The following is a 13,270-nucleotide window of genomic DNA, read 5'->3' as shown; positions in this document are numbered from 1 at the left end:
TTGGTTCCTCGCCGTCGCTGCCACCCGTCCCGTCCCTGCTCGGTGCCGTGGCTCAGGGCGGGGGTCTCTGTCCCGGGGCAGCACCCAGTCGGGTTGGGAGCAGGGTGCTGGGGGGGTGCTGCCCCCCCTCCCTGCCCCCTACCAGCCCCTTGCTGGGTGGGGGGACCCTGCCCGTGTCCTCTGGGGGTTCAGCCCTGCGTGTGGGGTGCGTTGCCTTCTGCGGGGCCACGCGCTGTCCGCAGCCCCCGAGGGTGCTGCCTGTGCCCCCCCCCCCCCCCAGCCCTCCCCACCCCCCTCCCCACGCACCCAGCCCCGGGGGCCGCAGCAACAAGCCCGGCTTTGTTCGCCCTTGGCCCGGGCTCAGGACCGAGCGGCACGGACCAAGCGCATGAGAGCTGCCCCCGCTCCCCTCCCCACCACCCCCACGCCAGCGAACCCCCCCAGGGACCCCCCGGGGGGTGAGGGTACGGCGGGCAGCCTGGGCTCGGGCCCCCTCCCCACGCCAGGGTGAGACCCCTTTTCTCCCTGGCTGCTCCCGCGGGGCCCCGCACCAGCAGCGGGGGAGGGGGGAGGGATAAAAGGAAAAATAAAAAAAACCATTTTTGTGCTCTCAGGAGAAAACTGGGGCTTTTGTTTCCCTGGAAACGGGGCTGCGAAAGCAAAGCCCGGTGGGTGTGGGAGCCGCACAAAGCCCGCAGTGAGCCCCGCGCATTCACCCGCCCGTAGCAACCGTCGCCCTCGCCGCGGCATTGGGGCGGGTGCCAGCCGTGCTGGGGTGGGTGCCAGCGCAGGACAAGGGGCTCTAACAGCTCCTGGCCAGCCTGCCCTCACCCGGTCCCACCGCCCGCAGCTCCCGCGGGCGCAGGAGCCCCGGGCAGGGGGTGGGCGAGGGGCTGGGGAGCGCCAGTGCCCTCGCGCCATCCCCCTGGGCTGATGGCGTCGCCGCCGTGGGTGGGGGGCTGAAGGCTGGGACCCCAGGTGGGAGCTGTTGGGGTGAGATGCGCCTGCCCTGTTGGCTCCCCAAGGGGTGCTGGGGGGGGGGACCTGCCTGGCCCCCCCAAGGAGGCCAATGGGATCCTGGGGTACATTCAGAGGAGTGTGGGCAGCAGGTCAGGGAGGTTCTCCTTCCCCTCTACACTGCCCCAGTGAGGCCCCATCTGCAGTACTGTGTCCAGTGCTGGGCTCCCCAGTTCAAGAAAGATGAGGAGCTACTGGAGAGAGTCCAGCGGAGGGCTACGAGGATGAGGAGGGGCCTGGAGCATCTCTCCTACGAGGAGAGGCTGAGGGAGCTGGGCTTGTTCAGCCTGGAGAAGAGAAGGCTGAGAGGGGACCTTAGAAATGCCTCTAAATATCTGCAGGGTGGGGGTCAGGAGGACGGGGCCAGACTCTTTCCAGTGGTGCCCAGCGACAGGACAAGGGGCAATGGGCACAGACTGGAGCAGAGGAAGCTCCAGCTGAACCCGAGGAAGAACTTCTTCCCTCTGAGGGTGACGGAGCCCTGGCCCAGGCTGCCCAGGGAGGCTGTGGAGTCTCCTTCTCTGGAGATATTCCAGCCCCGCCTGGACGCAGTGCTGTGCCCCCTGCTCTGGGTGACCCTGCTTGGGCAGGGGGTTGGGCTGGGGGACCCCCAGAGGGCCCTGCCAACCCCACCATGCTGGGATTCTGGGATCCTGCCCGGCAGCAGTCCCGCAGTCCTGTGCAGTGCAGGTGAGGAACCGGCTACCTCGCAGGCTACGGAGCTCCTCAAGCCAGCGCGGGGCTGGCTGGGCTTTACTGGGACCAGTTCGAGTCCTGCAAACCGCCCCTAGCCCGGGGATTTGGAGGGGACCCTCCCATGGGCTCGCTCGGCACCGGCTCGCTCAGCACCACCCCAGAGGGAGGGGGGCAGCAGGGCTGGGGCATCGCCCTTAGGTGCTGCTGGCTTGGCCCTTGTGCCCTCGCAGCTGCCCCTGCCCACCCCAGAGCCCCCAGGTTTTAGGGCAGAGCCACCCACGCCCCAGGCGCCGGCTCCGGGCGGCTCCGCTCGGCGCGGCCGGGTGCCTGCACGCGCGACCTGCTCTGGGGTACTGGTTTATTGAGCTCGTACAGCGCGCTGCGTGGGTCCGGTGGGCTGCAGTCACTGGGACCTTCTACTGGGGAGGGGGCTGGCGGGAGGGGACGGGACAGGACGAGGGCAGTTTGTTTGCTGTGTCCTCTGCAAGCCACCATGGAAACCCTCCGCGGTTTCAGATGGGACCTTTCTGGCACAACTCCGTCACGGGAGCAGCAGCCCCCCCTGAGCCCGGCCGGGCAGCCAGGGTGGGAGGCTGCTGGGGTCCTTGCTGGCCTTCGGAGCCGCGGGGACTGGGGTTTCGAGCCCCGCTTGCCCGACGTGGGGTTTGAAGCCCACGACGCGGCCCCCGGAGCTGTCTCTTCTGCTTGCTCCACGTCCAGACACGGGCACTAACGGCAAAAACAACGTTTGGTCTTGGGAGGAGGTGGTGGATCGATCTCTACAGCTCCCTGGTGGCACTTAGCAAGGCGTGCCAAGGGCCAGGAGGGGTGGAGGGGACTCCCGGGGCTTGTCGAAGAAGATGGAGGAGGACATCTCCGTTTTGAGCTTGCTGTCGGCGCTGCCCTCGCTGGAGGCAGCGTCGGGGCTGCAGCCCTCGCAGCAGCAGCAGCAGCAGTCCATGAAGGCCTGGCCCAGGGGTCTGCAGAGGCACAGGAGCAGGACGGGCGTCACCGAGCACTTGAAGAAGAGGAAGAACTGGTTGATGAGGTTGAGCAGGTCCAAGGTCTGCTTGGACATGTCAGGGGACATGTAGGCCACCACGATGTTGCAGACGTTCTCAGGGGTGGTGCAGAGCCCGTAGATGACGGTCAGCCCGATGATGGTGCAGTTCAAGTGGCTTTCGCACTGGCTGTGCTTGGTCCCTCGGCACTCGGTCTTCTTCTCGGTGCCGCTGATCCTCCGGGTCACCAGCTGGCAGCTCACGGTGAAGAGGATGGGCAAGCAGAAGTAGCAGCCGAAGTACCACCACATCCGAGCGTTTTGGTAGGTGAGCACCAGCGAGTAGATCGACTCGGGCAGGTTGGATGAGGGCTTCATGGTGCAGTACTCCGTCACCACGCCGGACACGGGCGATGTGTCCTGTGCCACCTGCCAGAGCAGGATCTCCGGCACCGACAGCGTCATGGAGCCCACCCAGATGACGGCCAGCTTGGCGATGATGGACTGGCACTGCTCGATGGGCCGGGCGCTGGCCTGGGGGCTGGTGGCCGCGTGGAACCGGTCGATGCCCAGGGCGCAGAGGCTGAAGGTGGTGACTCCCAGCGACGACACCTGGGGAGAGGGGAGGCAGAACACGTGGGCTTGCTGCAGGGGCATCAAGGTGGGCTTGGCTTTACCAGGCTGGTGGCAAACCCCTGGCTGCCCAAGACCACAGCCCAAGACCCTTCCTCCAAGGTTTTAGAGGGGTCGCAGCCTGTGGCTGCATCCCAGGGCTGGAGACACTTTTCTGGTGTTTTCAGGTTGTGACTGCTGAAAGGGCAGTGGGCAAAAACATCCCTTGACCCATTTGTCCCTGCCCAGCTCCCTTTTCTGCAGAAGGGAGAGGCTTTGCTGGACGTCCGTCTGTCCGTCCAGCCAGGGTGGGAAAAGCAGGATTGTCCCTCAGGCCCTTCCTCTATTCTGGGTGGCTCTTGGAGAGGAAAACCAGGGCCCATGACACCCACCAGCACCTTCCCCGCGTGCCCCCGGCCCCCGTCCCTGCCCTGCTCTGCAGAGCTGCCGCTGCTTCCTGGCCGGGCCAAGCGAGCTCAAGGCCCCGTTGTCACAAATCGGCTTGGGGCGATTTCCGCTGCATTGAGGACGGCAGGAAAAACACCCCGGGTGCCAAGGGGAAGAGGCCAAAGGAGGCAGAGGAATCGCGGGGGCTCTGGGGGGGCTGCCAAGGCACCGAGGGTCACAATCAGCGTTCATGGTCCCAGCCCCAGCGCGGCGGCTTTGCCCGGAGCCAAGTCCCACAGCCCTCGGCCAGGAAAACGGCAGAGTCACGCGCTGGTGGCCCCAGCCCCGCGGCCGTTCCTGGCCCAGCAAAGCCCTCAAAGGTCACCCTGTACTGAAGGACCTTCTGAGGACTCGGGAAACGGCCCCGGGCTCTGCGTGATGCCTGGGCAGGAGCCCTAAAGAGGTCCGGCACCCCGACCCCGACCCACCCCCCGCCTTTCCCGTGGTCCTGGGTTGGCCCCTGCGGTGTTGCAGAGCGCAGGAGCTCATGACCAGCACTGACGCCATCACCCAGCATCGCCGTTCAGTTACCGACCGCAGCACCCGCCCAGAACCAGCCCGGCATCACCGCCCCGCACCCAGCCCCACCGCCCAGCCCCACCGCTCACGCCGCGGTTCTTCACCCCGAGCACCCAGCACCGTCGCTCTGCCCCACGGCCAGCGCCCAGCGCGCTTGCCCAGCTCCCCAGCTGGCACCTGCAGCCCTCCCAGCTGGGAGGGACCTGGGTGTCCTGGTGGGTGACAGGGTGACCATGAGCCAGCAGTGTGCCCTGGCTGCCAAGAAAGCCAATGGGATCCTGGGGTGCATCAAGAGGAGTGTGGGCAGCAGGTCAGGGAGGTTCTCCTTCCCCTCTACACTGCCCTGGTGAGGCCTCATCTGCAGTGCTGTGTCCAGTGCTGGGCTCCCCAGTTCAAGAAAGATGAAGAGCTACTGGAGAGAGTCCAGCGGAGGGCTGCAAGGATGAGGAGGGGACTGGAGCATCTCCCCTACGAGGAGAGGCTGAGGGAACTGGGCTTGTTCAGCCTGAAGAAGAGAAGGCTGAGAGGGGACCTTAGAAATGCCTACAAATATCTGAAGGGTGGGTGTCAGGAGGACGGGGCCAAGCTCTTTTCAGTGGTGCCCAGCGACAGAACAAGGGGCAACGGGCACAAACTGAGGCACAGGAAGTTCCGTCTGAACCCGAGGAAGAACTTCTTCCCTCTGAGGGTGACGGAGCCCTGGCCCAGGCTGCCCAGGGAGGCTGTGGAGTCTCCTTCTCTGGAGATATTCAAGACCCGCCTGGACAAGGTCCTGGGCAGCCTGCTCTGGGTGACCCTGCTTCGGCAGGAGGGTTGGACTAGATGACCCACAGAGGTCCCTTCCAACCCCTACTATTCTGTGATTCTGTGATTCTGTGCCGCTGCCTCCTCTCCCCCTGCGCCCACACCCTGACTTCTGTCTCTCCTGGTCCCCTTGGTGGCATTCAGACGCGGCAGAGCATCCTTCCCAGTGCCCTGGCTGGGACGCAGCTGGTGCCGGTGGTCACCCTGGGCACGTCCCCGCACGCTGCCCGTCACCAGGATCCCCTTTAGCCAGCTCTGCCCCAAAATCCTGGCTTTGTTCCCCTCCCCCCCGAGCATCTGAGCAGCCACCAAGCAGAGGACACCTCTGCTCCTTGCACGCCTGAAACGCTCGCCCGGGCGCGCACAGGAAGGCTGGACACGAACTCCGGGGCTGCAGACCGAGTCCCCTCTCATGGCTGACTCTTCGCTGGGGACCTAGCTCTGGGCTGGCCGTGCCCCCCCACCCTGGTGCTGGGTCCCAGGTGAACAGTGCAGCCCCGACGGCCCTTTCTGCCCCCCCCGAGGCAGGAGGGCAGGGCAGGACTTGGCAGCTGGGGTGGCAGAGGGGGAGCAGCCTCCTGCCTGGACCGCAGCAGACGTGGGGCTGTGCCATGCCCCCCCGCAGCCCCAGCATCCCACCTGCGTCCCATTCCTGCGTCCTTCAGGGACCAGGATCCTGCTGGGTCACCGCACCCAGGGGTGCCACCCCAGGGGTGCCCACCAGGGACGTGGCCAGGGCAGCTCAGGCCATGGCAGACCCTCCTCAGGAGGGGGGGTCTCGTTTGGGGACATCGCCCTTTCCTTCCCGTCCTCAGCCGGGGCGCTGACCCTGCCTGGGCAAACGGGGGTCCGTATTCCTGCCCCCCTCCGAGTCCTCCCGCCTGCCTGAGACGTCAGGGCCCTGAGCTGGAGGGCAGGGGTGGGGAAAATGGTTCATTCAGCGAAAGGCTGGGCTGGGAGACCTCCAGCAAGGAGCAGCTCCCGCTTGCTGGGCCGGGGAGACAGCGGGGAGAGGCGGGGGCTGCCCGTTCCCCCTGGCAAACTCCACTTCGTCGTGCTGGGCTGCGGCTGTGCGGGGTCCCAAAGGACCCCCAGCGCCGCCGGGGCTGGGCACAGCCAAGCTGTCCGGGAAGGTGCAGGGACCCTGTGCTGGCAGCCCGGAGCTGTCACCGTGCCAGCGGGGGACAGAGCAGCAGGACTGCTGGTGGCAGCGGTGGCCTCAGACCTGCTCACATCCCAGCCCTGGCAGTGGGGGCTGTGCCAGCCCACCCAGGACCACCTCAACCCCCAGCCCGTGCTGGAGTCACCCCAACCTGCGGCTGCTGCTGGGGGAAGCAGAAGAGGACAATCCAGCTCCCACGGAGCGGGACGCAGCCAGGTCCTGGACCCGAGAGCCCTGCGGGTCCCCCCAGAAGCTGGACCAGGGGTGGGGATGTGATGGGACGTGTCGAAGTCTGGAGACCATTTCTTTGCCTGTAATGACCGAGCTTCCTACGGCCACGAATTTTCCCTGTCTGAGCGCCAGCGCCCGCCCTCTGTCCCCTGCAGCCGTTATTTCTCAAGCAGGCTTGAGTCTCGGTGATGGGCACGGACAGGTCTGGCGATGACACACGGCCAGGTCCCAAACCGGCAGGATGAGAGCCCCGGGAGGGGCAGGGCTGGCCTGGGCACGGGTGCCTGGTGGGTGTCAGTGGTCCCACAGCACCTGGCCGGTTTGGGGAGCGCGAGGGCAGCAGCCCCTGGGCCCTCCAGCTCCAGCCATGCCCCCGGCTTGCGGCGGGCGGTCGTGGGTTGTGTGGGCATTGACCCCGGGGTAGGCGCTGGGTGGGACCGGCAGGTTTGGAACCCCATCTAGCCAACCAAGCCTGAGAGGGTCTTCAGAGACCTGACGCTGTCTCTGATCCCTTCCAACCCTGTGTTTGCACCCTGCTTCGGTGCTGCGGAGCCCAGGCGACACGCGCGGGCGGGCTGGGTCTGTCTGCCGGCCCCGGGCACGGCGCGGAGCAGCCCGATCCCAGCCATCCCTGCGGGACGGGACGTGCCCCGCAGCGTGGGCAGGACCACGCCAAACCACGCCATCTGGGGCAGTTTTTTCTCATTCTGCTTTCCCCTGTCACCGCAGGCCCTGCGGCCTTCTCAGTGCGTCCCTGGCTCGCCCCGAACGTGGCCAACACATCGCGCGCGGGGCCTGAGGACAAGCAAAGATCTCAGGTTCCCAAACGTAGCCCCTGGACTCTCCCACCCCAGTGCTGCTCAGCGCTGCCCCACCTGCAGCCCCCTGCCCTGGGGCCGTCCTCAGCAGCCCACCACGGCCAGTGCTGGGCCAGTGGGCTGTGGGGCTGAGCCCACAGACTGGGGGGTGTTGGGCTGCGACAGAGACAGACAGACGGAGGGACCCCACGGACAGAAATCCCCTTGCAGGCTGGACAAAGGATGGTTTCACAGGCTCTTCCCAGCCCTGGCAGCGTTGCTGCTACCTGCACAGCCTGAGGAATGGCCTGGGGCAGAGGGAAAGGGAAGGCCAACACTGGGACCATCCCTCGGCTCCTTGCTGAGCCCCACGATGGGGGTCTTTGGGGACCATCCCTCGGCTCCTTGCTGAGCCCCACGATGGGGGTCTTTGGGGACCATCCCTCAGCTCCTTGCTGAGCCCCACGATGGGGTCTTTGGGGACCATCCCTCGGCTCCTTGCTGAGCCCCACGATGGAGGTCTTTGGGGACCATCCCTCGGCTCCTTGCTGAGCCCCACGATGGAGGTCTTTGGGGACCATCCCTCGGCTCCTTGCTGAGCCCCACGATGGGGATCTTTGGGGACCATCCCTCGGCTCCTTGCTGAGCCCCACGATGGGGGTCTTTGGGGACCATCCCTCGGCTCCTTGCTGAGCCCCACGATGGGGGTCTTTGGGGACCATCCCTCGGCTCCTTGCTGAGCCCCACGGTGGGGGTCTCCGGGGCATACAGCCATTGCGCCAGGCCATGGGCAGCATGGCCTGCCCCCAAAGCAAGGAAGCAGGGAGGAGACGAGTCCTTGAGCCCTCCAGGGCCCTGTGCAGCCCCTTACCTCCATGAAGGGCACGATGCGACAGGACATGTCCCCCAGCAGCCTCTTCTTGGTGATCTCGTTGAAGATGACCACAGGCAGGCAGAAGAAGAGGATGAGGAAGTCCCAGAAAGCCAGGCTGGCCAGGATGGAGTTCCAGGCGCTCTTCATGTAGTAGTTGTGCCACACAATGCACATCACGGAGAGGTTTCCAATGATGCCCACTGCGAAGACGATGAGGGACAGGAACATCACGGCGTAGGCGCTGTAGGAGTTCTCCGTCACTGGGTACAGGGGGTTCTGGATTTGCAGCCGTCTGTCGGACGCGGTGGTGAGGTTGGCTCGGGGCTCTGCCCCCTCCCCGTCCGTGGGGACCCCTGGTTGCTGCTCAGACGGGTCCGTGCTGGACGGCAGCAGGGCCTTGGTGGGCTGCAGGCTGGCGGGGTTGAGGGGCCGCGGGAACTCCACCCGCACTCCCGGCACGTACTGCTGCACCGACTTGGAGTCCCCGTCCGTCCCCCGGCGCAGCCGCTCCTTCGTCGCCGTCACCCCCGGACTGTCCGGTGACACCCCCGGCAGCGTCCCCCCCGCCTCTGCGCCCCGGCCGCGGTGGGGGCTGCCTTCCCCGGCCCCGCCGCGCATCCCCGCAGCCCCCGGCGCCAGCAGCAGCAGCAGCAGGAGCAGAAGTGGCGGTGGAGAAGGCATGGTCCCCTCCGCACCCTCCGCAGACGGCGTGTGCGGGGTCCCGGCTGCGGGGGTCCCGGCCGCGGGGGAGCCGTGCGGAGGAGCCGCCGCTCTGCCGGGCTCCGGCCGCTGCTCTGGGCTCTCCGGCGAGCAGCGGGCACAATAAAAGCGGCAGAGCCGGGCCCTCTGCTGGTCACCCACCCTGCGGGGAGGCTGCCAGGCTCTGCGGGACGCGCCCGCGCCCAGGCTGGCCCGCTAGCCATGCCCCGGCATCGCCCAGCAGTGCCCAACACCCCTCCAGCATCCCCCGGCATCCCCAAACATCCCCCAACATCCCCCAGCATCCCCCAACATCCCTCCAGCATCCCCCGGCATCCCCCGGCATCCCCAAACATCCCCCAACATCCCCCGGCATCATCCAGCAACCCCCAGAATCCCCCAACATCCCCCAACATCCCCCAGAATCCCCCAGCATCCCCCAACTTCCCTCCAACATCCCCCCAGTTTCCCTCAGCATCCCCCAACATCATCCAGCATCCCTCCAGCATCCTTCAACATCTTCCAGCACCCCCAACATCTTCCAGCATTCCCCAGCATCCCCCAACTTCCCTCCAGCATCCCTCCAGTGTCCCCCAGCATCCCCCAACATCCTCCAGGAATCCCCAGCATCCCCCATCATTCTCCCAACATCTCCCCAGCACCCCCCCACAACAGACCAGATGAAGGATGCCCACTCCCTGGCACTGGGGACCGGCTGCTGAGCTCAGCTCTTCCCACCTGAGATCCCCCCAACCCCCCCTCCCCCGAGCAGACGCCCTGAGGATGCCCAAGGTCCGGCGCTGGGCACGGTGTGTCCCGTCCCCTGCCACGCTGTGGATGTCCTCGAGCAGCCAGGCCACCTCCCCGGGGCTGGAGGGGTGACGGGGCTGCCCTCGTCGGGAGGGCAAGAGGAAGGACTGGCTGGCCTCAGGCGATGTCCCTTGCCACATCAGGGTGTCACATCTGCTGGCCCCGTTCTCCCAAGGTTTGTTGCTGCTTTTCCTACTGACCTCCCCCGCTGGGACACGGGTTCGAACAGAACTGTGGTCCCCAGTCCCCTGTGCCTGTGACTTCTCCCCAGACCCATCAGCTCTCCCCTGTCCAGTCTCCTGTTCTCCTTCCTGTTCTTTCTCCCTGCGCTGTCACCTCTTCCCCGTGACTGTGGGACTGGAGGGACCAGGGTCCCCTCTGCACGGGGCAGCGGCAGGGGCCAGGACGCCTCACCCCATTGCAGCCAGCAAACACCAGTTTCCCCCAGCTGGGACCCCGCTGCCGTCTCCCTCCGGCAGCGTGCTCGCTCTCCCCCGAGCCAGCAGGGCCTCTGGGCGGGTGTCCCAGGGCACCGAGGGGGACGTGGGCCTCTTGCAGCCTCACTGGGAGCTGGGAGAGCTGAGCCACCGGAGCCAGCCCAGGGAAACTGAGTCCCAGAGCCCAGAGGCTGCCCCTGCCAGGCGAGCGTGTGACCACAGCTGGCAGGACATTTGCTGACAGGGGTCTCAGCAGTGGGGTGCTCCTGCTCCACTCCAAACCTGGCTGTGGTAACCCCGCTGCAGGGGAAGGATGGCTCAGCCCGAGCTCAGTGGCAGCCCGAGCAGCGCGCGGGACCGCGGCGGGCTGCGACCGCTGCAGGAGCGCTGGCTGTGAGGGCACGAAGGGACCCTGTGAGCCATCAGGGGACCAACCCCAGGGTTCGTGAATTCTCTGGCCTTGGCCCACCATCCCACAGAAAAAAAATGAGCCAAGTGTTCTCCTTAGTGGATTACAAACCCCCAGAAGAGCCGAGAGGTGAAAGAGGAAAGCTGGACATGGCTTGCAAGGGGGCACAGCGCTGTGCTCAGATGGGGGGATGCCAGGGCACGGGCACCTTGGCCAGCCAAGCGCTGTCAGAGTTTTCATGACGTCGGCTTCACTGAAGATCGGATCTCACGAAGCTGCTCCCCAGTGAACCCCCAGTGCGGATCCCAGCTCCCTCTGCAAAGGCCGGGTTGGAGAGATGGTGGCATCCGTCCCCACGCGAGGCTCAGGGAGCGAGGCCATCGCACGGCATCGGGGCTCCAGGAAAACCACGCTGCCCGGTGACGGGGCTGAGCGAGGGACGAGCAGAGGCAGGGCAGGGCTCGGGGCAGGAGCGCGGGGAAGGCGGACGCGGTCTCCCCAGTGCCCACACCAGCTCGGAGGAGGGAGCCCTCGCCTGCCAGGCAGGACATGGCTCCGGGCAGGGTGCTGGCACCCGGCACCCTCCAGCTCCACGCAAGGCACCCACGAGGTCTGTAAGGAGCAGGAGCTATTTTTAGTTTCATTTCACAGCCATTGCACAACGGCTGGGTGTGTTGTGGAGCTGCCTGAAGACAACAGCAGAATTCACTGGGGCAAGGTGACACTGGGGTGGCACAGGAGTGACCTTGGGCGGGCTCTGTCTCCCGGGGAATCGCTGCCCAAGCAGCCTCTCCGAGATGCTCCTCTTCACTCCCTCTTTCTGTCCAGGAGCTCCCAGCCAGTGTGGGTCCCCGGCTGTCGCCAAACTGGGGGCCAGACAGCTGCCCTGGAGACCATTTGGGAACTGCACATTTATCTTCTCCAGCCCAGATTCGCAGACGGGTTGAGACTGTTTCTCGGGAGATGAGTGTGTGTCTGGGTTTTGCAGACGTCTCTCTGGAGGGGCTTCATCAGCGTCAAAGCTTCCCACCGTGACCCGGGGGAGGTTTCTTCCTAAATCCCCTCTTCCACATATTTCATCCAACTCTTCGAGTTTTGGACCAGTCTGCATAAAAATCAAATCCCGCCTAAGACCTGCATCTCTCCACCCCAGGGCCCACGAGGACAGCGTCCGCAGGAACACGTTCAAAATCATCTGATAGAAAAGGGGCAAAAGTCAGAGGTGTTTCTGAGCCTGCATTGCACCGCACTGAATGTCTTCCCCGTTTTGGGGCTTCTTGAAGCTGTTCCTTTGGATCAAGACAGCTTTGTTGCAGCCAAGGGTGGTTACAAAGCCACCCAGCAACCGCTTCACCTCCTGTCCACCGTGTCCATATACCCACCACGGCTCTCTGGATGCTGGGAATGCTTCTGGAGGGTCACAGGGGGACAGAAGGGAGATGCCGAGTCCGATCCCACTGCTGGACTCTCACTCCCTGGCCGGAGGGACAGCGGGGACACCAGCACCAAGGGGGTGTGAGCGGGCAGCGCCCGTGCCAGCTGGGATCCCTCATGTCAGCTGGTGAGTTTCTCCGGCTCCCTGCTTGCCTCTGCAGGAAGCCTCCATGTCCTCCCACCAGTGCTCCAGCGTCACCCTCACGGAGGAGCCCGGCGGGGTGAGATGTGTCCAGTTCACTGGCCGTGGTTCGCTGGCCTTCTGGTTTCTGGGGAGAAGAACTGCCCCGTGCAATTTGTTCTCACCCAAGCACAGGGGCATGGCTGAGATGGAGGAACCTTCAAAGTGTGGGCAGCACCAGGACGGCCGTGCCTGCGGGCATGACGCCGTGTGCCCAGTGGACAGTCGGAGCTCAGACTCAGTTTCACCCCTGATTTTTCTCTGTTGATGAAAAAACTCTTCTTAATCCAGCATAAATATCAGAACCCCACCCGAGGCTTCAGCCTGCCTGATGGCCAGCTTTGACGAGCTCCTCAGGGCCACCACAAGCCTCCTCTGCCAGGGCGCAGCAGAAGTGGCTCTGCCCTGGCTGCCTTGCCGAGCTGCCCCAGACCCCAGCACCCCCCGGCACTGCGGGTGCCCCTCGCGCATCCCCCGTTGCTGGAGAGACTCGGGGAAGGCACGGCCCAAGTACCCAAATACCCCAGGAGAGGAGGGAACCGGCTGCCTTCTGTTTCCACCAAACTGCCGGGGAGCGGGGCAGTCACAGGGCTGGCACACGGCGGTTGGCCCCGCGCTGCTCAGCCGATCCGCCGGCTTCCTTGGAAAGCGGGGAGAGGGCAGGGAGGGGACAGGGTAAACACAGACCTGGTGCGGGCAAAGCCAGCGCGCAGGCAGCTGCTGGGGAAGCGGGGCTGTGGGACGTGGGCGAGGAGCTCCCCCCCCACCGCTGTGACCACTCGTCCTGGGTGAAGATGCTCCCGTCTGATCTTCGTGCCCTGGGACAGGACGATGAAACTCCCCCCTGATGACCCTCTTTCTCCCCCCAGCCCGTCCTCTCGCTGGGGACCAGCCCAGCATCTCTGCCCACCCTGGCTCCTCCGTCTCAAAATTAACACCCGGTGTGCCGGGCTGAGCCCGCCTCGCCCGGTGCGTTACGGTGGTGCTTGGAGTTCCCACCAGCGTCTCGATGGCACCGATCCTGCAAGCCGCTGTCTCCTGCAGGCACGGCACGCAAGGGCTCAGCCCACAAGTGGAGGGTTTTTGGAGCGAAGCCACCCTGCGATGTTGGACCAGCTGCTCCCAGCACCCCGCGCTGCGG

At 65.7% G+C, this 13,270-nt stretch overlaps 1 protein-coding gene across 1 annotated transcript; it reads right to left on the bottom strand.

Annotated features, from left to right (window-relative positions):
* Positions 1 to 2,057: 2,057 nt before the first annotated feature.
* GPR37L1 (G protein-coupled receptor 37 like 1) lies at positions 2,058 to 8,877 on the bottom strand. The gene is made up of 2 exons (XM_009932242.2): positions 8,157 to 8,877; positions 2,058 to 3,325 (listed from the first exon to the last, which is right to left on the bottom strand). The coding sequence occupies exons 1-2, from the start codon at positions 8,838 to 8,840 to the stop codon at positions 2,513 to 2,515; spliced, it is 1,497 nt and encodes a 498-aa protein (XP_009930544.2). The 5' UTR covers positions 8,841 to 8,877; the 3' UTR covers positions 2,058 to 2,512.
* Between the last annotated feature and the right edge of the window lie 4,393 nt (positions 8,878 to 13,270).

The sequence above is a fragment of the Opisthocomus hoazin genome, chromosome 25 (genome assembly GCF_030867145.1).
Source record: "Opisthocomus hoazin isolate bOpiHoa1 chromosome 25, bOpiHoa1.hap1, whole genome shotgun sequence".
NCBI classification, from domain to species: Eukaryota; Metazoa; Chordata; class Aves; order Opisthocomiformes; family Opisthocomidae; genus Opisthocomus; species Opisthocomus hoazin.
Note: the sequence above shows the minus strand (reverse complement) of the source record. Positions and strands in the feature narration are given on the sequence as shown.